The 27,977-nt window shown below is 45.0% G+C and overlaps 1 protein-coding gene across 1 annotated transcript in view; it reads right to left on the bottom strand.

The window, feature by feature from the left end:
- The window catches only part of shisa8b (shisa family member 8b), a gene marked incomplete at both ends in the record, with an annotated part of 44,728 nt that extends 18,028 nt beyond the window's left edge, over positions 1-26,700 (bottom strand). Inside the window, 2 exons of the mRNA XM_080021942.1 lie at positions 11,459-11,583; positions 26,027-26,700. Coding sequence (XP_079878068.1) covers positions 11,459-11,583; positions 26,027-26,700 — 799 coding nt within the window. The remainder of the gene's footprint in view (positions 1-11,458; positions 11,584-26,026) is intronic.
- Positions 26,701-27,977: the final 1,277 nt, after the last annotated feature.

Raw genomic sequence — 27,977 nt, 5'->3', positions numbered from 1 at the left:
CTAAACGGTCCCTTTCGCAGGATCTGCGATCTATTACTCACGGGACCATATACCATCACGCACCAGTATGGTGATCACCCGAGGTAGGTCCACATAATATCATACCTCCCACTGGAGTGTCTGTCCCAGACATGCCAGCGGACGTGTGAGTAAAATGCTTGTGGGATACTTTCTGTAGCACAGCATACTCAACTGCTTATATTATATATTATTTCCTCCGCCCTCAAACTTAATGCAGGATAGTGTTTCGGTGGTATTGCTGCACCGTACTGTTGTATACTGTGCTGTATATCTCTACACACACACAGCAAGAAGGTCCTGGGTTCGATTCCCGCCTGGGCCGCTGTTGGCACCGTGCTCCGGGCGGGTTATCACCCAAATAGGAGCCTTTCTGTGTGGAGTTTGCATGTTCTCCCCGTGCTCACATGGGGTTTCCTCCACCTAACGTCAGTAAGGACCCACACCAAAAACATGCACACATCATTCTCTGACCTGCGATGGACACTCGTTACCAGGTCCCCGGGTCCGTCGACAAATGCTGCCCACTGCTCCTGGCTGCTCCCCCGGTGGAAGGACAAGCCAGGATGGGTTAAATGCAGAGGCCTCATTTCACCGGCCACCACCCAAAAGCATGTGAGTGCGCATGTGTTGTTGTGTGATAATTAAAGATTCTTCTTCTTCCCTTTATTTTTATTTTGTACCCCCACTCTGCATTACCTTGAATTCTTATTTTATTTTATTCTATATATTTTATTTTATTCTATAGTATTCGACTTACTGCATTACATTTTAGGACTCAGTTAGTCAAGTAGAAATTGTTAGGTAGCTATTGTGTTCAGTCTAGAACATATTGTGCGTAATCACCGGGTGCGTTGCATTGACATTTCACTGCATATAGTATGTATGAAAGTATGTATATGTATGTGACAAATAAACCTCTTGAATTTTAAATCTTGGACGGGTGAACTGACAGTGCCTGCAGTTGCCCACACGTTTTGCCAACATGAGTGCCTGCAATAAAGACATATTAAAAGAAACAGTCTTGAAGTCTATGGTGAGCAGAGGCTCAAATGGAGAGACTGTAAGACTACCAATAAATCCCAAATAGGGATCAAGGATGTTCAACACCAGTGGGTGCCTGGCGTGAAGCCGTCCAAGCCTACATGACATGCTGAGATTGCTGCCAGATAGACTTTAAGTGTAGAGGCTGCTTTTTGGATGCCTATTGAGAAGAGACAATCTTTATTTGTCACACAACACACCACTACAACACATACATGCTTTTGGATGGTGGCTGGTGAAATGGGTTCTCTGCATTTAACCCATACTGGCATCCCTTCCTCTGGGGGGGCAGCCAGGAGCAGTGGGCAGCATTTGATGAGGTGCCCAGGGACTTGGTCCCATATGTCCATTGCTGGTCAGATGATGAGTGCATGTTTGGTGGGGGTCCTTACTGTTGTTAGAGGGAGGAAACCCCATGTGAGCACGGGGAGAACATGCAAACTCCACACAGAAAGGCCCCTAATTGGGAGATAGGCTGCTGGAGCATGGTGCCAACAGCGCCCCAAGTGGGAATTGAACCCAGGACCTTCTTGCTGTGGGGCAACAGTGAAATGTGCTCTGCCACCATGCCGCTGCCCTCTTGAATCTTGAATTTTGGACGGGTGAACTGAAAGTGCCTACAGTTCGCCCACACGTTTCGCCGACCAAGGACAGCGATAAGGCTGCGGCTGCAGACGGCAGCATGGCTTCCTTCCCTGTGACCGTAAAGCTATCCCAAGTCGGCCGGATCAGTGCCCTCTGATTTGGAGCTTTCTTACTGCCTTGTCTGCTGCACAGGGTTTCCCCAGGACAATTGATCCACTGTTTTGTTGAGTTTGCCAGAGATGTGAACCACCCGGAGGGAGAGGAGGCTCCACTCCGCATACAGCCGTAAGCGGTTCACCATGTGGCACAGGGGCAGGGACCAAACCCTTCCCTGGCGTTTGATGTATGCTATTGCTGACGTATTGTCTGACCTCACCAGAACATGTCTGCCCCTGAGGGCTGGTAGGAAGTGAGAGCTACATGTAATAACACAACAAGTAATAACACTGTGTGCAGCTCTAACACGTTTACGTGTGGCCGTCCACTGCCCATTGGCTGTCGCACCATTGTAGGCGGCTCCCCACCGCCGTGGTGGATGTGTCCTTGGTGATGGTGGAGTGTTTGGCTAGCATCAGACACACTGAAAAGGAAAGAAGCCATTGGTACATCATCCACCAGTGGCAGCGTCCTATTGGGTCGCCCTACTCATAGCCAAGCCTTCTAAGCTGCATACAATCGGGGAGAATTTAATTCTTCCTGCCACAAAAGTGATCGTGAAGGTGATGTTGGGAGAGAAGGCGTGCAAGCCAATCAATCTCATCTCATTGTCTGAAAACTCAGTCAGAACAGGGTTGATGAGATGGCAGAGAATGTGTCAGAACAGCTGATAGCGTACGAGGGACTCGTTTTTATGGAAAATGGATATGTGGGCCAGGTGAGTGACCGGTCCAACTTTGACTCGTTTCAGAATCTGTCAAACTTTTTGACAAAGGAAGAACTGTGGCCTCCCGTCACTGTGATCAATCAAGTCAAAGAGCACCTGCAAAGTTTGAGGACCAAGTTGCGAGAATACTTCCCCATCCAAGATGCAGTGCAGCTGGATCGAAAACCCCCTCGCAGGCCTGAGCCCAAAAGAGAAGGACAATCTTGTGGATCTCTCCTGCAAAAGCACATTGACACTGTCTTTCTCACAGAAGTACCTGACAAACTTTTGGCTTCTTGTTGCTTCTGAGTATCCCGATCTGTCGGACAGAGCTGTACGATTTCTGATGGCTTTTCCGACAACATATCTCTGTGACACTGGCTTTTCGGTGCTTGTGGCATTAATGACGAAATACAGGAATAAACTGAATGTTGAGCCAGATCTGCGGTTGAGACTGTCGTCCCTTAAGCCAGACATCAAGCATTTGGTGTACCATGCAACATCAGCCTTCTCATGAGGTGAGCTAATATTAAAGTACTCCTGTTATTGTTAGTTTTATCAGCGCTGGCGTGAGTCGTTAGGCTACATTCAAAACACTGCACCCTTCAAACAGCGCTTACTTGATACTGTTACTAAGGTTATGTGAAAGTTCCATAGATATAAGGTAATTTTTAACCCACGTCTTATTTTGTTTTACCACTAATTTTTTATTGTTAAAAGATAAATCCTCTGAGAACGCACTGTTTGGCTCCCGTAACACACACACACACACACACACACACACAGACACACACACACACACACACACACACACACACACACACACACACACACACAGTTAAATATACATCTATTGATGCACCTAGACACATCATCAGTGATGGAACCTGGGGTCATTGGGTGTTTCGGGTCTTTCAACATCATACACCCCACCCAGGCAAACCAGCCGGGATTGATCAAGTCCCGACTTGATTATGTAGCATGTGCCCACGGATCACCCCTCTTGATCCACAGCCATCTAGAGGCCTTCTCAGCTGCCTCTGTTGTAGTTTTGATGGCCCTTTTCTGCCGTGCCCCTGTGATGCCAAGCAGGCTGTATGCTTTGCAGAGAGATCGTGCTGCGAAGCCTCTACAGCCCACCTCGATTGGCGCACACCGGGCATGACACCCCCGTCTGCGGCACTCCTCCACTAAGTCTGCGTACTTGGCACGCTTCCACTCATTGGCCTCTTCCATATGCTCCTCCCAAGGGATTGTCAACTCCAGAAGAACCACCTGCTTTGTTGAATCTGAGAACAGAACTATGTCTGGTCTCAGGGTGGTTTCCACGATGTGCTCTGGGAATCTGAGATGCTTCCCCAGGTCGGCCTTCATCTGCCAGTCCGGCGCGGTACCAAAGAGTCCCACTGCTCCCCTTTGCTGGGGCTTAGGTTTCTCCCCTGCTCGGACGAACGCAATCACCTGCCTTGCTGGTCGGAGAGGCTTGTCCTGGGTGATGCTGGTGAAGATGGCTTCTGCTATCGCCTTCAGCACCTGGTCGTGGTGCCAAGTGTAGCGTCCTTCTTCCAGGGCTTTTGGGCAAAAGCTGAGGTGCTCTAGTGTTCCTCTTCTGAGACACAAGGGACATGATGGTGTGTCAACCTTGCCCCAGCAGAAGAGATTGGATGGGCTGGGTAAGACCTCATAGACGGATGCAATCAGGAACTTGATCCGGTAAGACTCAGCTTGCCAAAGCTTGGACCAGGAGATCTTGCGGTCCACTGCCTGTTCCCATCTCGTCCATGCGCCTTGCTGTCGCATCCCCACCATCTGGCTAGCGCGCAGTTCCTCCACGCCAGCTCTCACCTCCTCTTGGACCAGTCGGCGTCTATCTTTACCCAGGGCCTTGTCGTAGCATGTGGTTGGAACACTACCAAGCCCTGCTCGTCCAGATGCCACTGGGCCGACCAGCACGCTGTGACTCAGCCTGCTCGACTGCTTCCCTTTCCCTCCACTTCCTCCCAGTCCTGACTAGGATGCCAGCCTGGGAGACTTTTGGGTCACTGGATTCCCTGTACTGCAGCACCTCTCTTGCACGGGTAACCATAAACTCCTAAATCAGGCTGCTTATGGGGAGCTTCAGCTTGTTGTTCTGCCAGTACAGAGCGATGCTACTCAGGCTTCGTGGCAGGCCCAGTTATCTACGGAAGTAACGACTGATCCTCTTCTCGAAGCCCTCCACTGTTGTTATTGTGAAATTGTACCCAAGCAGGGGCCACAGAATCCTAGGGAGAACACCGTGCTGGTAAATCCAGGCCTTGAATTTACCAGGCAGACCCAATTTGTCCACTGCTGTCAGCCATGCCTCCATCTCCCGATTTGTGGCCTTGATGGATACAGCGTCCTTCAGTGTGCAATCAAAGGTCTTGCCGAGGCTCTTGATTGGTTTCTCAGTGACAGATGGAATCTTGGTGCAGTCCAGAGAGAAGCAGAACTTGTCTGTCACTTTCCCTCTCTTGAGCACCAGGGACCTTGATTTTGCAGGCTTGAAACACACCCGAGCCCAGATGATGATCTACTCCAAGCCCTGAAGGATCCATCGGCACCCCGGCACTGACGTTGTTGTAACTGTCAGGTCATCCATAAAGGCTCTGATAGGGGGCTGGCAGACTCCCGACTTGGTGAGCGGACCTCTGCACTCCACTTCGGCTGACTTGACCAGCATTTTCATAGCCAAGGCAAAGAGGATCACTAAAATCGTACATCCAGTGATGATCCCTTTCTCCAGCCGATGCGACTGCCCCAGAGGTGACTCTCAGCTTGAAACTCTTGTAATAGTCCAAGATGAGGTCCCTGATTTTACCTGGGACATGGTGCCGATCCAGTGCTGTTTCCAGCCAGCTTATGTGGAATGGATCCATAAGCATTGGTGAGGTCGAAGCACAGCACTGCTAGGTCTCCTTTCCCTTCTCTTGCCTCTATGATCAATTGAGTGACCACACCTGTATGCTCGAGGCATCCTGGAACCTTTGGAATTCCACCCTTCTGTACAGAGGTATCGATGTACTCATTCTTCAGGAGGAACTCTGTCAACCTACGGGATAGGATGGCGAAGAATATCTTCCCCTCAACGCTAAGCAGCGAGATAGTTCTGAACTGCTCGATGTTCTTAGCATTCTCCTCCTTGGGAATCCAGACACCTTCTGCAAATCTCCATTGTTGGGCTACCTTTCCCCTCCTCCAGATAAGCCTCAGGATCTTCCACAGCTGGTGAAGGAGTCTGGGACACCTCTTGTACACTTTGTAGGGCACTCCACTTGGTCCCGGAGCAGAACTGGCTCTGGCTGCCTTGACGACCTCCTGAACCTCCTTCCAACTGGGCACCTTGGTGTTGAAGTCAGTGGTGGGTCCTGGGGGGGTCTATCAAAGGTCTATAGGGAACTAGGTCTTCCTCCCAAGCAGCATCACTGTAGGTGTTTCGGAGATGGTGGTCGATCTCCTCTTTGGGACAGACGAGGTGGCCGCTTCGTTTCTGCCCAAGCAACTGCTTTGTGACTCCAAATGGGTTTGCGATGAAGGCAGACCGTCTCTTGGCCCTCTCTTTCCCCCGCCGTCTGTGCCATTCTGCCCTTCGAAGAGTGGTGAGCTTCTTCCTGAGGATGCAGCGAAGTTTTGATAGTGCACTACCGCTTCAGGACCCGCAGCTCCTGCCTTATCGTGCTGATCTTCTCTGCCCTACGGTTGTTCATGTAGGGGGTCTTGGTACCCACCTTCTCCACCGTACCAAACCTCTCGGTAGCAAGGCTGATGATAATGGTTGCCATGGTTTTGAGTTTCCTGTCTACTTCGCCCTTGGCTGCTGCTTCTAGGATATTGTCCACATCATCATCGAACTGGAGCCACTGTTTGTCCTTACTGGCCGGAGCCCACTTGACCCGACGATGTTCGGTTACTCCACCTGGGTCTGCGGCTGCTGGTTCATGGAGTCTCCGAGCACTGTGGGGTGACTCCGGGCCTGGCTCCTCCTGCGTCTCACCAGGGGTGATCCCTGCGCACTGTACCAGTTGCTCCTTCTGCAAGCATTTCATCCTGGCCTGGTGGATCATCAGGCCACGCGGGTTCTTGCACACCTTGCCGCAGACACACTCTGCAATCCTTGTCGATAGTCCGTTTGCATTGGTCGTTGCATTGGTCGTCTGTAGATCCGTCCTGTTGGGGTGCTCATTCTTCCCCCCTCTCGGGCACCCCCGGAGGTATATTTCACAATCACAATGTTCAGACATGCTCACAGATGTTTCATTTTCATAGCCAAGAAGGTTTGTGTATAACCTAAGTGTGTTTTTGTGGTTGTATGCATAAGGCATAAAGTAACAGAAAAGACACATGAATAGAGTCTTAAGGGTTAAGGTTCGGTGTATACATGTTAGTGTGTGTGTTATGCCATGCTCACACTACATGACTTTCAAAGTCGTCAGATCGCTGTACTGTTCACACTACACAACTTTCTGTCTTAAGATTGGGAATCTTGCTGTCTTGTGGTTTGCACACTACATGACTGATCGGCGACAGGGGGTCACACATTACAAGATCTTTCAACAGGAGGAATACCAGACGACTCTGTTGGGTCTCTAAACTACGTTTTGTCATGAAAACACACACGAAAATTGACACCGGAAATGTGGAGGACAGGATTTTTTATTTTATGCTTCATCACTTTAAAAACATTTATAAAAGCAGAATTTATAAAATAAATATCTTAAAAATCTGGCTGTAGCTGTTGTGTCACTCCTGACTCAATCCCGACATGACCAGATATTAAACCTGCTTGATATATCGGTGGCGGCGGCGAGTACTTGGCGAGCAGTCGGATGGCCTTGTGAGCAGTTCACACAAGCTGGCTTTACTTTTCAGCTCCCAAAACCGAGGGGGAAAAAAACAAAGGATGTTTCGAAGACGTGAAATCAACGAAACATGCTGATACACCTGAAAACCAATACACAGGGATACAAGGTATTTGCGCCACAGTTTAAAAGTGAAAAGAAAGAATAATACGCGCGACCAGGTTGAACTTGTTCTCTGGTACCTTCGACTCATCGGCAAATAGGTCATTGGTTTTAGCTTCAAGCTTTTTTCAGGTTTTATTTATTTTTTCTTCTTCAGCTGTGACTCATGTTTGTTGGACACTTTTGGGGCAAATATCATGTTTCATGTCCTTGGTTAATATCAGCCGCCGAGCATAAAAGCTTCATGTAAATCTCACAAGCGCATTTTGACTCTAATATCTGCTGACTGTCCTCGTCCTCCTAATCTCTGATGTTAATGCCAGCTGCGGAGAGAGAACAGTGGTGGGGCCTCCCTCCAGCAGGGCACAAAAGCGTTCAATCGCCACATTACTTTTTCCAAACCCCCGTCCTCCGGCATGGAAAAACCAATGAGTGATTGACGTTACGGCTGTTACCTTGACGACGCAATCTATCCATCAATGCTATCCGCTAAGTGGCCTAGTTGAGGGGCGGTTTTAACATTTTAGCTGTGTGACTAAAGCTCGGGCTCGAGTGTCACGTTGGAGTAAAACTTTGATCGAAAATATTACAAGTACAGAGATTAGTGCTCCTCTATGACTAGGTAAAAGTGATGAGGAATTAATGAGCTGAGGGGAGAGATGTTATAAAGTTTTGTTAACTTTACTTTTTAACATCTATTTCTAGTGGACTGTGTCCACTATTTCAGAAATCGATTTTCTTTATGAGTGTACTGAATTTCTGATGTTGCGCTTTTATTTATAATAATAATAATAATAATAATAATAATAATAAGAAGAAGAAGATAAAGAAGAGTGGCCTGGAACTGCGCTCCGCTGTGTGTCCCTTTGCGCCTGTTCCACCAAAAAAAACTTTTTTTATTTTACATGTAGGCTTTTTTAAATTAAAATTAGATTTTGCTCATCTAATTAAATAAAAGAAGCACCATGCAAAATGGACCATGCGTAAGGGACGCTCTCTTGCTCTCTTCCCCCCATCGATAGATTGGGTAGGGTGGCAAAATGGTTAGAGTCGGGCTGGGGGCACGTGTGTGCGGGGAGGGGAGGGTCCAAAAAATGTTTTGCACCGGGGCCTATCACCCAGGACTAATACAAATGTCCTGTATGTAACTGCCTGGCCAAACGTGTATATTGCCACTTGAAACCCTTTCTGTTAAATGCCACCTCCTTTTTCAAACAAAGCCGTCTGAGTTAAGCTGTGAACCAGGGCTTGTCATTGTTATTGTTATCTGATTGGCGAGCAGCCTGCGTCTTTCCTTCCAGAATGAAGGAGAGGAACTCACGATAAGATTCAACTTTACTTTATTGTCATTGCACAGAGTACAAGTACTGAGACAACGGAATGCAGTTTAGCATCTAACCAGAAGTGCAGAAAAATAGTAAGGTGCAGTTATGTGCATATGTATCGTGGAATATATAAATAAATTAGATATATGCAGTATGAACAGTTTTGACAGTGGAATAGTGATGGAGACTATGAACATGAGCAGCAACAGCAGTAGGTAGTGCAGATATGGTATATATTAGGCAACCCTGTATCATGCTTTTTCATGCTAATAGTCAAGAAAATCTATCGAACAGTGTCCCTGAGCATGATGCATGTGTTCAAATTTCGTACCCTCAGTATGAATTTCATTCATAGATACAATTTAACATGAGGGTCTGACCCTATTCTCCCCCAACATTGAATTTAATAGACCATTAAGTGGAGAAAAAGCCAAACCAGTATCCCGCTTTTATTTTGTGACAATCAGAACGAAAGTTAAACCCATGCATTTTGTCTTGGCGATCTCTGCAATGAGCTGGAGATCACTGGAAAAGTTATCAATAAGATCCGATCTCCAAAAGTTGCTGATGGCAGGTTTGATGTCGCCCAATGATGACGCAATCAGTAGTAGTCCAATCAGTTATGCGGTGATTTCAAGTGACCAGTAACACAATAACACGGTGGCGATTGTCTGTGGCCATCAGTAGTCTGTAGTGCTGTCACGTGACCGTTTCAGACCGTTCCTAATTTGTCCCACAAAAATGTATCGATATGGATTAATATCAGACGACTGCATGTCTGCACTACCCCGAATACAACTATCTATCATTCGTGTCCGTGCCAGACACTTTGACAGCCATTTTGTTCTAAAGAAACACAATAATAAACACAATCATATAGTTGTTGTGGAGCAAAGGCAACAAAAACAGCAAGCAGGCAGCAAAGCAGGTAGGGCAGGAGGGATTGTCTGCTTAAATAGGCCAGCCCATAAAGGGCGTGGAAGCATGTGGCATCACCGAGTTGTCTTGACAGAAGCCTGAAAAAAAAACCTTGAATTTCAACCTTCTGAACTAGGTAAAATTGAACAAGTGTATTGTGATACAGGGGCAATTTATGGCTGAATATAAAATATCATTTATTATCAATATCAATTTGTCTAGGATTAAAACTTCTTCAGAGTATGATGGTTTTTTTTGATTTGCCTGAATGTCACACCTGTTGGGCAGTTGATCTTCCTGGTCTGACTTTGCATCTTGGTTTCTCATTGGTTTCTCCTCAAATAAAATGCAATTGCAAGACAGTGTGCGGGAAGTGTCCTGAGATGATTTTTCTATCCTTAAATGACCCACCCTCAAGCTGCTTGGCGACTATGTAGGTCCCCATGCGAGGAAACAGTATGTGGTTTTCAGCCAAGACTTTTAAAATCCCGCTTTGCTGTGCGGAGCCATGAGTAAAATTAACTAAACGGCACAGGAAAAACCCGATGTGGAGAGAGAGACATGAAAGGAATATGTAGAACAGAAGGCGAAAGTGAGGCCAAATTCAGAGAGGGGAAACTGTAGCATCCTAATGTGTAAGCAGACGGAAGGAGAGAGAAAGAGAGATTCAGGAAGAGGGCAGTAGAGGGAGAATAAATATGGGGGAAATGACAGGGAGGGAACACAGATCTAAGAGATTTAGATAAAAGAGACCAGGTTGTGGAAGGAGAGAGAAAGAAAGAGAGAGAGGTGGTTGAGAAAGAGTTAGAAGAGTTGGAAGAGAATGAAGTGAAAATTGAGAGAGAAAGAGAGGAGGAGAGAGCGGTCACCAGCGAGCTACTGTAAACAAGGCGAAGCGGTAACAAAACAAAAATAATCAAGAATATAAGTAAACAGAGGATGAGATACATAGAAGGGAGAGACATCTTGAGAAACAAACAGGGCGCAGAAAAGTGAGATAGAATGACATACGCTGAGACTCAACGGAGCATATTGTGAGCGTGTGAGAGGACTATGGAAGGAGAAAAGGAGAGGTTGAGCGAGAGAGAGAGAGAGAAACGTGTTCACAACACATCACACAAATCCTACGTTTCCCTTTTACCATTGAAGCCGCATCTATGGCAAAACTTGGAGGCTCGTCTTCATGGCCTTCGTACAGTGGCACTGTCACCAGCAGATAGGAACCCAATGGAGCTTGTTACCACACCTGACACCTGAATCGGAGGTGTCCCTGAATATTCTATCCATGTATTCAAAATGAATAAATGCTTTCGAACACCTAACAATGATGTATTCACATTGTTTGCAGTCAGTGAAGCCGACTTGGTGGTGTCATGACCAATTTGTTTCTCCCATCACTGTGGATCAGCCGGTTCGTTTTAGTACTTGATCTGCTTTGTATTGAGTATACAGATGCAAGTTCTTTCTTGATTCGTAGTATACCGTCTACTTAACTGTCACATTGACTGGCACCCATCCTGGGCCACTGACAAAAAATGATGATGATGATGATGCTGATGACGACAGAAAAACAGCCCGATCACAACAAAACAAATAATGTTGTGTGCTTATGTGATGTCATTAGATCTGGATTACTACTGCATAGTACATGTCCTTACATATATTCATACTTATTTCTGTTTTATGACATCATATTTTTTCAACAAATACTAAAATATACTCACCACTCCTGCTGCGGAGCATCCTGGCTGAAATGCCATTGGCTCTTCCTCCGGACGGGGGGCTGCTGGAGGCGTTATCCACTGAGTTCATCTCACCTCCTGGCTGCTTCAGCAGGTCGGTCAGGGTCCTAGATTAAAGGACAGATGGAAACGTAGCAAAGTCAACAGCAGCAAAAACAATATTAAGTTGATCGGGGATTCACTTTTAATTCAGCTAATATTAACCAAAGTGTGCAGAAACATAACTTCATAAAAGGCCGTCCAAGAGATCAAGCCTGATTTTATGCTGTTTTTAAACTCACGCCATGACTGGTCAGCAAACATGCAAGAGAGTCCGGAATGTTCAGCAAAGTGTATGGTGAGATGAAGAGACACAACAATCATGCATAAATAGATGAACAACATTATTTTCACCAAAGCTTTTGGCAAAATGGATCAAAAGTATCACAATAGAGGCCCTTTTCAAATATTGAAATAATGCAAACAAACACATACACACATACGGAAAAAAATTTGACAGAATGCATGAAAGAATAGTTAACTAGCTGCTACAGGGATCATTGTTGTGAAAATAAATTTCACACGCAGACTTCCCATATCCTCCGAGTGGACTTCCCATCTCCTCCTATCCACAGCTGACGAACAGACATGCGCACACACACACCCACACACCACACACACACACACACACACACACACACACACACACACACACACACTTGGCTTCCCCCATGCGCTTGCTGAGTTTACAGGGTTGACGGTATTCGCTGCCTTGATCAATAATTCAAAGTCTGCTGCTGCTGTTCTGCAAACCCAGCTCGTATCACCCAATCCCATGCAGGCGTGTGCACACGCTCACCAACACACACACAGAAACACACACTACTTAGGCTAAGGTGGCCCAGGGAGGCTTGTATGTAAGCTACCTGCCAAACACTGGGTCCCTCTGGCAAGGCCTCAGCTGGAGCTCTCCACTGTGGGTGGGGTGAGGGAAAGTAACTGTGTCACTGGCGCCACAAACTATCCCCAACGGCGGGCTTGTTGACAGCAAGGAACTCTTTTGGTGTCAGACATGATCATCTGACAAGCCATTTTGAATGCCTGGTGCCTATGTGGGCTCACCCAAGCATTGTGTGTGTACGCGCTTGTGTCTGCATGTGTTGTCTACATGTTCGAGTCAAATTAAACGCATTGATAACCGTTCTAGACAGCACCTGACAGCAAGATGCAAGTATGGAAATATCTCTGTTTAATATTCTTGGTGTGTAAGCGTCCGTGTTTAAGTCACTTTGAGGTTGTGTGTGTGTGTGTGTGTGTGTGTGTGTGTGTGTGTGTGTGTGTGTGTGTGCGTGTGTGTTTGCATTGCTATACTTGTGAGGAGCAGTGTGAGTTTTTAACCTCCTGAGTGAGGACATTTTGGAAAGTAAGGACATTTTGGCCAGTCCTCACTTTCTCTTTTCATTCTGTATGTTTGTGTGTGTGTGTGTGTGTGTGTGTGTGTGTGTGTGTGTGTGTGTGTGTGCGTGTGTGTGTGTGCATGCGTGTGTAGGCGTTTGTGTTAAACTAGGACTGTCTCTTTTGGAATATTTGCATCAGATTGTGCACACAACAGATGTCAGAGCATCTCACTCTCTCTTTCACCCTTCACACAAATAATACACAATACAGTTAATCATATAATAATATAGTTAATCATAAGTATATTATAGTGCTCCATAGCTCCATAGTAGACCTACATACTACATAGTAGTACTATGTAGGTCTTCACTCACTGTAAGTAATATACGTTAAGTTACGAGTATTACTATAACTATAAGTACTATATCTGTCACTATAACTGTGGTTATAAATTGGTGGGTCCCAAAAATAATCTATATACTGTATATATATATATATATATATATATATATATATATATATATATATATATATATATATATATATATATATATATATATACGCTACTAACAAAAAATTAGGGATATTTGGCTTTTGGGTGAAATTTATGAAATGTACACTATAATCTTTACAGGTGAACTTAATTTGACCTTCTCTAAACTTTTGAATGCACACGTCCAACTGTTCAATGTTTCAGTACTTTTTGCACAACTTGCTGTTCTCTAACAAGGAGCTGAACGGCAAAATGCACAACAGGTGTTTGATCCATGAATCGACCAATACATTTCCTGGTTCAATTAGAATTGGTATTTAAACAGTCCTCTTCATCATGCCATTCCCATTTTGACATCATGAGACCAAGACGACACCTAACAACTGATCAACAGTACCTCGCCATTGCGAGGCTTCAAACAGGATGTTCTCAGAGGGAAGTGGCCACTGAGCTTAGAGTGTCACAGAGTGTCATCAGGAGCTTGCAACAGAGATACAGAGAGACTGGAAGAGTCATAGAAAGGCATAGAGGTGGACGTCCTTTGGCCACATCCCACACTGATGAGCGCTTCATTGTGAACAGTGCCCTGCGGAACGGTTGATGAATGCCACTCAACTCCAGGCACATTTAAGGGAGGTGAGAGGCACCCAAGTGTCACGTCAGACCATTCAAAACCGTTTACATCAGCGTGGTCTACATGCTAGACCACCTGCAAGGGTACCTGACCACACCACCAGGCACAGGCATCATCGTCTTGCATGGGCCAGGGAGCATCTACGCCGGACAAGGGACCAGTGGCCTCAGTGCAGTTCTCTGATGAAAGTCGATTCATGTTGAGCAGAAATGATGGCCGCCACTGATGTCGGAGATGTCAAGGAGAACGCTAAGCATCAGCCACTGTTGTCACCAGATGAGCCTTTGGTGGTGGTGGTGGTGTTACAGTGTGGGCAGGTGTGTCTAGTCAATACAGAACTGCCCTACACTTTGTGAATGGTACAGTGACAAGCCCATACTACCTGAATAACATCATTAATCCAGTCATTGTGCCCCTGCATGAACAACACAGGTCTAATTTCATCTTCATGGAGGACAATGCTCCAGCCCATCGAGTTGGCATCATTGGGGAACGGCTGCTTGAGACTGGGGTACCTCAAATGGAGTGGCCTGCACTTTCTCCAGACCTGAATCCCATAGAAAACCTATGGGATCAGCTGAGTCGCCGTGTAGAGGCTCTTAACTCTGTACCCCAGGACCTCAATGACCTGAGGGCCGCCCTTCAAGAAGAGTGGGGGGCCAGGCCTCAGCAGACAATAAGTCGACTTGTGAACAGCATGAGACGTGGTTGTCAAGCTGTAATTGATGCTCAAGGGCACATGACAAGTTATTGAGACATTGACATTTTTTGGTGTGGTAAACCCACCACTGTTGTTGGCTTTTGTTTCAATACATTGTTTGAGATAAGGAAATCACCATTACATGCTTCTACTTAAATGCCCTACTTTCATGATCTAATATCACTGTAGCGTGAAGTTTTTACATTTTCCATAAATTTCACCGGAAAGCCAAATATCCCTTACTTTTTGTGAGTAGTGTATATACATATATATATATATATATATAGTGGTCTGTTGCTGTCATGACCTCAATACAAATCTTATTAGGTCGTCACTTGCTGCGCTTTCCACATCAAAGCCAACTGTCCACATAAGCATTGTGGATTACTGCGGGAATTCATTTAGTGAAAATTTCATTTTCAAAGCAAAACATTTCAACGGTTCAAGTCTTGAATTATGTTCGGGCGTGACTTCATGACTTCCGGATACGTGTGGATCCTGAGGCGAGACCTTGTTTGGAATCACTGATCTTAGAGTTTGTTTGTATAGATAAAGAATTGTTCACTTTATTGCAATATTTCATTGCAATTATTGGCTAAATCAGAAACTATAACAGTATCTTCCATAGATATATAATATGAATATCTATATTATAAACAGTATACTATAATATAGAATAACAAAGTTATCAATTAACTGTAAAGGAACTGTTAGATCATTACAGAGAAACGTAAAGTAAAATTAACATTTCTACAATGTCGTGACACCATAGACATGGTAAGTCTATAGAAAATCCTACTTTAACACTAAAGTGCATTTTCTTCCAGGTTCACTCCTTCTCTCTCTTTTTTTTAGAGGCCTAAATCTGTCTCTTCCTCCTTTACCTCCCCCATCAAACCCGACTGTTTGTGTTCTTCTCCTCCTGCTCGACTCAACATTCCTCCTCTCTCTCTCTCTCTGTCTCTCTCTCTCTCGCTCTCTCTCTTGCTCTCTCTCTCGCTCTCTTTTTTCTGACTCACTTCTACAGAGCGCCTCTGGCCTCCGCACCTCCCTTCGAATTGGCTCAACTTGCTGATTTGGGGTTTTAATCTGCTACAAAGCTGCTCTGGTCCCGGGGCTACACCTATGATACAATGTTTATGGAGACTTTGGCTTAGTTTAAATGTGAGTCTCCACATTTCTCTCAAAACCATAGAAGTGCAACTTCAATTGAAATGAACCATCAGACACGAGACAGACATAACCATGTCATAACCGTGTCATAAACAGACTTTGTAGTATAGAAACGTGCAGTTGGAGCTGTCAGAACATTTGATGACATCACAGCTGATGTCACATGCCACATGACACATGCACAACCGACAGAATACCGTGAACACATAAAAAAAATTGTCTTTGCCTGTCACGCAGGTGGTCGAATTCAAGACTACCTTTAGTCAACAGCAAAGAAATTAAGAAGAAATAAATGAATTTTGCAGGTTATGACATATGTTATGGCATTCATAAAATGAGTGTTATTCGTATTCAAATAAAATGTTACCAGAAATTTGACTTATGTAGATCAAAATGGAACTGCAACCACCAACAGCACACATTAAGCTCTCTACTTGTGGGGCGCCGAGCACACCCGGCTACATGTGTTAGCACTCAGGGCTCGAAGCCGGGTGGGGCATCCAGCCGGTTGCGGTGTGGCGGGCCTAGCCTTTGCGTGAGGTTGCTGGTGGGCATGGGGGCCCCACCGGCTTGCGGTTCTGGCTGGATGTTGGTCTGTTGGCGCAGGACTTGGCTCCGGGCCTGTGGTCTGTGCCTGGCATTCGCGGCCAAAGTTCTGCACCTATGGGTGCGTCCTATGCCTGCACGTGGGGGTTGCTTGTATGTGTATGCTTCGGGGGTGCAAGGTCTCCTGCGCTCTCTGGGACTGGTTTATGCTCCTCCCGGCCGTGCGTGGGTGTTCCGCGGTGCGTGGGTGCTTCGCGGTCTCCCGGCTTCTCTGGGGGGGTTCTTCTGTGACTGCAGGGCGGGGTGCTCAGGGCTATCCTGCAGTCGTGGAGTGTCTACACGGCTGCGGGCAATTTCTGCTGCTTGTAGGCGCTACAATATAATTCCGACCTCATACACCCGAAACTGCAATGACTGATGGACACTCTTCTATAGGCGCAGTTTGGACCCACGTGTGTATTTTCCATTGTAGATGATCCACACTGGAGGCAAGATGAACACTCACATATGTAAAACTGTACCATATATGCGAACACCTCAGCTCATTACGCTAGAACCTTGCATGTTTCGGACCCTCCCCATGAGAACGACGGTTGTTTTGGAAGAAACACATAATTTATCTCGTTCAAAGTCATTAACTCACAGTGTGATCCACAAATGTAGAATCGATAGCTCACATTAAACTTCAGAAACAGGAGAAACTAAAACAGCAATCTTTGCATATACGGGGGGCAAACAATTTCCCTTATTTTTAAATCCCAATGAGAGGTATCTGATCACACAGGCACCGCCACCGCCACCTTTTTTTATTTTTTGTCCACGCAGTTACCACCAGCTCAAGATCGTTCTCCAAAGAGGGGGATTGGTGGTGGTTCGGTGTAACAAAAAACTGTGCTCTTGTCATCCCACATGTCGTCCACAGGTAAGAGTTGTTGCAAGCAGTTCTTGATAAAAAGTGGCATTGCAGGTTGAGAAGTTGAACTCCACTTGTAGACTAACTCTGTCCTAGATGCAATGGCATACAAAAAAATTAAAAATTAAAATTGAAATTCCCTCACAGACTCTCTATCAGTGTTTCCCAACCTTTTTTTCTGCCCCGCCACACTTTTTACTATTAAATAGCCCAACTTTAGTACAGCTTTGCAATTTTGATCTTGAAACTCAAAAGCATATTGCCTTCAGTTATTCATTTTAAGTTGAATTTTAACAATTTTCACGACAAATCTGCCGTACTCTGGTGGCCCACAGTGGTTGAAAAATACTGCTCTGTACTCCAATTCCATGGTGTTACGTTAACTGACTCGGATGTGAATCCATAAGCAAGACACAAAAACATCCAAAAAATAGGCGGGGGTTAATACCAGGAGATCAGTCGGGGAAGGCGAACTTATCCGGCGGGAAAACAGGCAGAGAATCGGGGTCCAGGGAATCAAGCAGAGGTTCGGACAGGGTACAGGAAACAGGTAGTAGTGCGGGAAAGCACAGCATAATGCAAGAGACAATCTGGCATAGAAAATAGGAAGTGGACTGGTATTTATACTGAGGGACCAATGTGGGAATGAGCTGCAGACAAGGAAAATCAGGTGAAGGGAAGGAAGTAACAGCAACGAAAAGTGAGTGTGGTGAATGGTGGATCTGAAATGACATGGAGGTTAGTGACGTGGCATGAGGAAATGAACAGATGAAAACAAAACATGAAAACAAATATAAGTAGTGAGGGATCAGGGTGGATTCAGGACACTGTTGTATTTGCACACTCGAATAGCTTGCTATCACCAAAAAACGACTTGCCGTTGAAGATCATTAGCAGCACTATATCTACGCATTGGCGGGCGTCTCCCTAATCAATGTAGAAATCATAGCGGTTCCATTTTACATAATATTCTTTTCCTCAAGAGCCCATTCCTCTGCAGAATCTCCTTGATGATGCCGCTGCCCTCCTCCCTTGCTGTTCCTATTAGATCACAGACAAAGTGAGGCAGGGCTTGTCTAATGCCCTGTAACAATCATTTAGGTCTTACCAATCAGCCGCTTGCAAGCCGCACAAGAAAATTAGCTACACCGCCTCTTTATCGCCTGTCTCTCCTGTTTTCCACTCTTGTCTTTCTCCCTCTCTCCATCTCTCTCTTCTGTTCTTCATTCTATAGGCGCAGTTTGGACCCACGTGTGTACGTATTTCCCATTGTAGATGATCCACATTGGAGGCAAGATGAACACTCACATATGTAAAACTGTACCGTATATGTGAACCCCTCAGCTCATTACGCTAAAACCTTGCTTGTTTCAGACCCTCCCCATGGGAACGACGGTTGTTTTGGAAGAAACACGTGATTTATCTCATTCAAAGTCATTAACTCACAGTGTGATCCACAAATGTAGAATCGATAGCTCACATTAAACTTCAGAAACAGGAGAAACTAAAACAGCAATCTTTGCATATACGGGGGGCAGACAATTTCCCGTATTTTTAAATCCCAATGAGAGGTATCTGATCACACAGGCACCGCCACCGCCACCGCCACCTTTTTATTATTTTGTCCACGCAGTTACCACCAGCTCTCTGCAGACGGTAATATGTTCATATTAATTGCGTGTGGCTATTAGTGCCAGGGTTTGTGAATTGGAAGTTTTTTTGCAATGAGGCTCATTAGCATATAAAGGGGCCAATGTTGCACCAAATTTATGAATAATACCTCATTTAAATACGTGCAGATAGCACCAGAGCACTGAGACTCTACTTGCGTGGCACCGCAGTTAGCGGTGCATTTCACCGTTTGCGGGTGCTTTGTGAATAAGACGCTTTCATTTTTGCTTCTTTGCACAGGTTTAGCGGCCACAAAAACCCGCAATCCTATTGTGAACTCGCCCCAGAGTGTTGCCATTATTGCATCAACAGCTGTTGACACGCTGTGATGGATTTGTCATCCATCTATGACCATTTCGTGAGGACAAGACGTGACCTCACTTACTCTCACACACACACACACACACACACACACACACACACACACACACACACACACACACACACACACACACACACACACACACACACACTCAAACCAAGCACCAAGGCATGCAAATACAACTGCGTGCGCCTGCGCATGGCATGCACTCAAAACACGCAAAGACACGGACAATTGAACACACACACAAACAACTTTAAATTCTAAATCTTCAAAATTCGAATTCTTCCCTGTCTAGTAGATGTCTGCTATATGTCTCTCACCCTTTTCTAGCCAGCAACAAAAATCAATGAAGGCCCTGTCCACATGTATACGGATTTTTCTGAAAAAGCATTTCCCCCCCTCTGTTTAAAAGTTAAAAATCTCAGTCCACACAAGAATACAAAAACAATTTCAAATGCTCAAATTACAGTCCTGGCCAGTAGGGGGCAATAATATCTCATAAAACTTGATGTCAAACACCACAGAAAAACATGCATATTGAGCTACTTTTTGAGCGCTGTGATCATAACATTCATACAGGACACTGAATGGGCACGGTTCCTAATGTTGGAGAGACTTTTAATGGCGACACCGCAGACAACACAACGGTCGTCGGCCATCGCTCGCAGGCTCCTGACGCACGTGCAAATGTGAAAGTTGAGTCATGACGTCAAGATGCTCCGTTTTACCCGTCCACATATACACGGAAACAGAGTTTTGAAAAATCTTTACCCTGGAAGCCATATTTTCCAAAAGCATGTGGACAGGGCCTGATACTCATGAAGACTCCCCCTCAACGCTCTCCATTTCGCTGCCAAATTGGTTGTATGAGAGTCGTACCGGTTGCAGTGATGAAGCCAATATACTGCGGGTTAGTGAAATAAAAAATAAAATACATTTTGACACTTTGACAAATTAAAGATAAATGGTCAACAAAACATACTTAACACAGCCTTGCATATTTTAACCAACTGCAACATATTAGGCCGAGAGAGCCTAGTATGCTCTGAACCAGAGAAACATATTTGTGCCTGTGTGTATTACGTTTAAATTTTTTATTTTTAAATTTCCGATTTTATCAACAGACAGATCATGCTGAGATAGAACATGTCTTGAAACAATCTCTCAAGACTGTTCTGTCACTATGCGTCCTTCTGTTGTCACTGTTGGGAGATACAGGCACTGTGGGTTCAAAAGTTAAAAAGAAAGACTGAAGATGGCGAAACATCAGGTAAGCACAGGCAACTCAGGCATAAACGCTAGGCTCACAGCACAACACACAGATACAGTAAACATCAATCAACAACCGCACACACGCACGCACGCACGCACGCACGCACGCACGCACGCACGCACGCACGCACGCACAACAAAGGCAGAAAGACAAACACGTGTGCACAGATTTAGTTCTTATCTAAACTCTCTTTGCTCTGCACACCCTCTCAGTGTTCATTTACATTTTGCATCTTCTGCATTCTGCCGACGCTCTAATTCGGGACGACTTAAAAGGCGGAGTGGCGGTTAAATAAGCTTCACTCCTGGGGAAATTTCACGTCAACACCACAACAACAACAACAACAACAACAGCAAAAAAATAAAATAAAAGTCAAGAGTGCAGGGGTCTGCACTGTGGAATCGTGCCTGATTATTTGCAGGGGGTATTTCTGTAACCCTGCACCGATGAGAAGAGCAACATAAATGAAACGGGGGATGGTATATTGAGCGATTCAAATTTTCTGCGCTATTTTTCCTTTGCGACAACGGACCCAAGAAGGGTTGAGCATTAGGGCACCACACCACCACCAACACACCAACACAAAATCAGCAACAGAAACATTCTTCAAGTAAAGGTTCTTTAAGGCTTTGTGGGATACGCTTGCCAACGTAATGTGCGGTGTTGGCATACTACAATATTTCACTGGATGTAGTATGCCATCCTGATACTTTTCACATACTAATTGAGTGTAGTATGGTTTCCGACTTGTCTCCACACAAAATAAACATGGTTGTTAATAGTAATTTATGTAAAACGTTACGATTTCGATGTACACTTCCAGTTATGAGCCCGTAACACATTCTATGACGTATATTTTACACTATTTTATACACATAACATCTGGCAACAACAATTAACAAGCAAAATCATAATTTCGATATGTATTCAGTTATTTGGTCTGTATCTGATTTGGCAAAAAAAAACCCCACAAATTACAAATCTCAGACCCAAATCTGGTCCAAGTCTGACTCAACTGACAATAATTTGTAAAATCGCCAAATCGGTGTAATAACAAACCACCGGTATCAATGGTGGTGAGGTGAGGTATGTACGCGTGTGGTGTCAAGGGAATGTGCTCTCCCAGTTGCCCGACTAATCACAGCACACACTCACTGCTAGTGACGGATCATCATGGGCAAAAATCTCGCTTTTCTCTGCAACGTATGGCGTGGCGTAAACACATGATGAGTCACATGTCTGAACGATCTCGATCTCTCTCTCTCTCGCTCTCTCTCCCTCTAAACCAGTGAGACGCCCATTGAAACGCAGAAGGAGAGAAGAGTCAACAAAGAGGCGGCGCTTTGCAGAAGCGATGTGGGATAGCGTAACCGCTCAGTTCGTTCTTGCATTTGTGTGTGTGTGTGTGTGTGTGTGTGTGTGTGTAGACGCTTAAATGTGCTCACGCAAGTGCACGTGGGCATGTTATTACATGACAGAGAGAGAGCGAGAGAGAGCGAGAGAGAGAGAACAGCAAGATGGCAGAATGAAAAAGCAATTCCCTTTTGCTGAGTACGATGGCGATCCATATAACGTAACGCCCGTGTCGTATTGAGTTTCATTCCATAAGCGGAGGTTCGAGCCATTTAAATGGCTTTGGCCCTTGTTACGTAATGCTAAAAATGGCCTGGAGCTGGACTGTCACGCGTTTACATACATACAGTAGGTCCATGGATCGTTTGATACCATACATGCTGTGACCCATCCAAACAAATGGACGTATGGGCTTATACTCGAAGTGGTCACGTGACTGCTTACGTTTCCTCGCCTGTATGTCCCACAGTTCTCCACGATGCTTCGTGGCTCCCGCAACGGCGAGAACACAGGCTAAAGCTAAATGTCACCGCTGTTATTGTCGTTGTTAATTGAACTATAAATCACTGCCCATGAATGAATGCGTGCGTGCATGTGCGTTTGTGCATGTGCACGCCATAAGCATTAAAGGTCATCTGTGTTTGTTTACTCTCTCTCCCTCTCTGTCTCTCTCTCTTTCCCTCCCCGCTTTTTGGCTCGAGCTCTCCATTAGTTGTGACACGTTTCACCTAAGGCGGCGCAGAGTGGCGTGTCCCGTTTCTTTTGTTGGCCAAGGATGCCCGGGCATGCCATTATGTTTTTGAAACATGAAGACACCTGGGCTTGAAGTGGAAGTTTCAAAGCTGATTTGGGAAAATTGCTTTTGATCAGCCTCCAAAGATTAGCAGGCTCTTATGGAATGAGAAAGAATGCAAAGGGAAGGAGGGGAGGGGGCATGGCGATGGTACGCTGATTTAAAGCAAGAAAGAAAGAAAGAAAGAAAGAAAGAAAGAAAGAGACTTTGAACTTTTATTTTTCCAAAGGGAACTAACTGCAAGCAATGTGGGATTAGGATGACATGAGCGTAAATAGCATAACCAGCCTATATTCTGCTACCGTTAATGTCCCACTGTTAGCCAGCTTCATATATTTCAGTTTGTATGTGCACACAGTGTGCAGGGTCTTAGATGCGTGCACCTTCTCAGACCAGGGATTTATGTCAGGAAGACTAATAGCCACCGCGCACCAGGAGTGCGAACACAGGCGAGCACAGCCTGGAGATGGCAGCGTGGAAATCATGGTGAAATGGGTTTTGATCTCAGACATGGAACCAGTAATCTGGCAAAAACGGGTTAATCAGGTTAAGGGAGACTTGTATTGCTGGGAAGTTTTCCATTTCGACGAGGTGCTCTGAACTGGGGCATATTAATCTGGAATATGTAGTTTGTAGTTCAGGAGAAGAAAGTTTAGGAATAGGTCTCCATTGGTTCCCAATGGCGAATGACTTTTCTGTTTCCACCGCCTCAACAAGCTTGTCCGCTTCCCGAAATCAAAACGGTCAAGATGGTTAAACTTGCAGGGATAGGTAGACAATAGTGTTTGAATGTAACAGGAGAAAATGAAAAAGGGAAGGAAAGGGAGAAAATATCAAGATGTGATTCTTTGAAACTCCTCAAAAAATTTAGAAGAAGGATGTCAGACAGAAAACAAGATAGGTAACTGCAGCGGTGGGGGGCGGGGCGACACTGCAAGGTTGGATATATTCTTGGCAGCCGTTTGATACGAATGGATGGTTCTGAGGATTACAAACAACATGACGCAGAGGAAGATGAGAAGGACATTCAGGTGGACGGCACCTATTCACCTGCATCACCCCTCACCCTGCTTCCGCTGGAGACTGTTTGATCTCCAGACCTCCTTACACCTTTGTCCCACCTACACCAACTTCCCATTGGTTTATCAGAAAGGGCACATCAAGACTTGCCCTGGCAGTGCTTGTCTAGCAAACCAACTTGGCCAAAGGGTGTTTTTTTTAAGCTATTTTGTTTGTAGCTAAATAGAAACCATCTAGTGACATATCCTAGACTGGATGTACAAACGCGGTGGTCCTTTGCTTATTTATACGTCTCCAAATGCAGGAACTTGCATGCATCAGATGTTTGAAGGACTGGCGCAAAGACATTAGATGGGCTTGGTTGACACATCACGGGGGGTATAGGTCTGTGTTTTTGCAACCTCATTAAAATATTATTTTCATGGATCACAGCACAAATAATTAAGTTAGAATTGCACTTTATCTTTTGAGCAAGCCTCAATGCCATCCAGCGGGCCAGATGATTTAAATCCACTGAAAACCCCCGATAAATATACTTTCCGAAAACGAGATATCGTTCCAAAGTGTCTGGTGCTTTAACTTGTTCGCTCATCTTCTAAAGTATGTAAAGAGTAAAAAGTAGTGTGTACGTTTGAAGATAGCTATTTCAAAAAGAAGTAAATTCCTGTCGTGTTGTCTTTTAAAAGGCAAAAATCTTTTGCCCCCATTGAACTGCATTGCTGCTCGCTGAAAAAGGTAACGCACAATTCAAACTCCACAAATTGTGTTGCAATTAAATTCCATACAACTTGCATTCCCTAAAAAAACAATGTTTCAATGGTGTGTTGGCTACACAAAGCCTTTGAAAAAAACAGATGCGAAGAGGAGGAGAAAAGAAATAGAGATAGAGCCCATGTTATGGTGCTATTCACCATAATGATTTTCTGTGACGAGGAGCTTGAATCCTTGACTCAATATTTAACCTGACTAAGTGTTTGTGTGTGTGTGTGTGTGTGTGTGTGTGTGTGTGTGTGTGTGTGTGTGTGTGTGTGTGTGTGTGTGTGTGTGTGTGTGTGTGTGTGTGTGTGTGTGTGTGTGTGTGTGTGTGTGTGTGTGTGTTCGTGTGTTCACCTTGGTGTGCTGGCATGCATACTTGTATGCGTGGGGTGAGAGAGGGTTTGTTTATTCTTTTCAAATTGATCCACACATTGTCAAAGTAGATTCTTGCTCTTTTTTTTGCAGGTGTGCTCTCAAAACCATCAGAGATGGGTTTGTCAGTTTTTATTTTTTTTTATTATTTTCTTGTTTATTTCATATATAGGTCATGCTTACAAGCAAAGCAAAAGTACATGAAGGATGGAATCAAAAGAAAAAGGCAAACAATTCACAAAACAAATCCAAATAAAGAGAAAATGGAAAAAAGGAGAAAATGAAAACAACATATAAATTAGAAACATGTGGAAAATAATATTTCACGAACAGATATGAAATGAGTGTGAGATATGGGTGAAGGCATGTATATCAATATTCATACACATATGAATGCACCCTTACAGCAAATGGACATGCACGTCATGACTTACGGTGAAATACATTGGTCAAATTGCATCGTAGTGCACACAGTCCAAATGACCAGATTTGAATCCATTCTAATTTTTCCTCTCTTCATCTCTCAATCATTCGAGTATTTTCTGGATTTCTCTTTTTGCCTTTACAACGACTGGCTTGGTCTCGAGATCAAATGATGGTTTGTGCGGTTGTACAGCAGGTATCTTGGTGGCGCAATAGATCACTGTTAGGTCACTGTTAATTGATATTACGATGAGAATCAGTATTAGCTGTTATTTGTGACTTTGTATGTTGAATTAATAGAGAGAATACAGGAAGCAAAATTGGTAAAAGAATAAAAATAACACATGCATTATGAATCATTAACAGGTGGAAAATGTTTGCTGCAACACAATGCAAAAGTCTTAAAACTCTCACACGCTCGCACGCACACACACGCACACACACACACACACGATAATACAAGTATGATAAAGGATGTAAGCATAGGGCTGAATAATTATAGTGGGAATTAAATACAAGCATTGCAGCTAACCTGAGAACATAGCCTGTAATTGTAGCTTAGCATCTATCTATCTATCTATCTATCTATCTATCTATCTATCTATCTATCTATCTATCTGTCTATCTATCTAACTTTGTCCACGTATCTAGGTATGTGTCTACATATTAGTCTGTCTGTCTGTCTGTCTGTCTGTCCTTCCTTCCTCCCCGCGTTCTGCTCCTCTCACCTGGCGTTGCTGAGGTCCGTGTGGGCGCTTCCTGTCACTCCTCCTCCGGCTCCTCCTCCACTCCCCCCACGGCTCTTCTCCAGGCCCAGCTTGGTGAAGATCCCCACCAGCACCATGATGGCCACCACACCGCAGATGATGTAGACGATGAGGTGGGTGCGGTCCCTGTCCTGATTGCCCTGGCCCTCGGTCACCGTGGCGATGGGCTTGCCCGTGTTTGCCCAGATGGGCGTGTCGTAGTTGGAGCAGATGCTCTGATCCAGTCGCTGCTGGCGGAACTGGCAGCAGAAGCGGTAGAAACAGGTGCCGCAGCAGTACAGGAAGACGCCGGCGTTGCAGTTGAAGGGCGGATCCCACTGGCCCATCACATCGTAGTAGCCTTGGCAACGTGTCCCACCCAGGGGCGGCAGGTCCTCGTCGTCAGCGTCCCCGCTGCTGGTGGGTGTGGACAGCCCCGTTTCCAGAGGCGGGCCCCGTGTGGAGGTATCTGTGGTCGTCCGATTGGTGGTGGGCGCCGTGGGATTGGTCCCGCTCCCAGTCGGTGCAGTCAACGTGAGGTCCTGAGTCATGCCGGTGGGACAGCGGAGCAGCAGCAGGAGGAGGGCAGACAGGAAGAAGAGGTGCAGGTATGACGAGAAGGGACGGAAGACCGCCGTGGCACCCCGAGACCCCATCGTCTGTCCGTCCGACCTGTAGGCTTCGGACAGGAAATCAACATTAGGGGAAAACTGTGAGGAAGAATAGATTAAATAAGAAAGTGATGTCAGCAGCGAAAAAGTTTCTTATGTTGCAACTTCCTTTCAAAAATGTCCCGTGCTCCACTTAAAGACAGTTCAACAGGCCTCAAAACAGACAATCAAACCATTGACATAAAAAAATTAAGGTTCTTCAAATATTGATCAGCTGACTTTTTGCAACCACCTGGTAACACGGTTTGGTCGGTTTCCAAAAGGAAACGTTTCAACCATTGATTTCATCTGGGATCCGAAAGCACATGATGGAACCCTATTGATCTGCAGGCTCGTGGAATCAGTAACGGACAGAAAACAGGGTGGGTTTAAATAGGTTGGGTGCATGATGAAGATTTGTCATTAAGTTATGCTGCATTTGTTATCTTAACGATCATTTATCTGCGTTGAATCAAAGCAACATGAGATAGTTATACATAGAAAACTGGCAGGACTATAGCAATATGAATATAACACAATTTCCCATATCATGGAACCTTTTTTAAAACAGACTGAAGGAAATTCTATACTCAAAATCATCCATTTTGATTAGAAAAAGGTGACAATTTCATGAGAAAATGTTGAGAAAATAAATCATACATTTCTTCTTGCAAAAAAACAGCTTCAAATATCATTAACAAATGAAGAAAATAATTCAAAACAAGCGCTTGCTCACCTTTTCCCGCCCTTTTTGTAACGTCAAATCTCCGTAAAACCTTGGTTTGCCCAAAGTTCATGGGTTTGAGAAAAATATATAGAAAATTTTTTTTTTTATATATATATATATATATATATATATATATATATATATATACAAATATATCAGTTTTAGAAATATCCACAAACTTTGGTTGGCAGCATCTCTCCTCTCACCGGGGTCTCTCTCTCACTTCGTCATGTCTTCTCCATCCTCGGGGTGGGAAAAAAAAACACACCACAAAACATACTCCTTTTATCCTCGTCCGTCCCTTCGCTTCTCTTTCTACTTTGTCCTCTCAGGGTTACGGTCTTGGTGGTAGTAGTGGTGTGTATGTGTGTGTGTGTGTGTATGGTGGGGAGCGGGTCTTTCTGTGCTGGTTTGTCTTTGTTGGCAGGTGTGAATTCAGACCAATCCAAGTCAGTTACGGTTTCGCTGGCACTTCCAAGTCCCCCGTTTGTGTATGACCGCTTGGCTGTGTGTGCACAAGTGTGAGTGTATGAGGGGATGTATGGGAGAAATGCTA

The sequence above is a fragment of the Zeus faber genome (genome assembly GCF_960531495.2).
Source record: "Zeus faber genome assembly, chromosome: 20".
NCBI lineage: Eukaryota > Metazoa > Chordata > Actinopteri > Zeiformes > Zeidae > Zeus > Zeus faber.
This window is presented reverse-complemented; position numbering and strand designations above follow the sequence as displayed.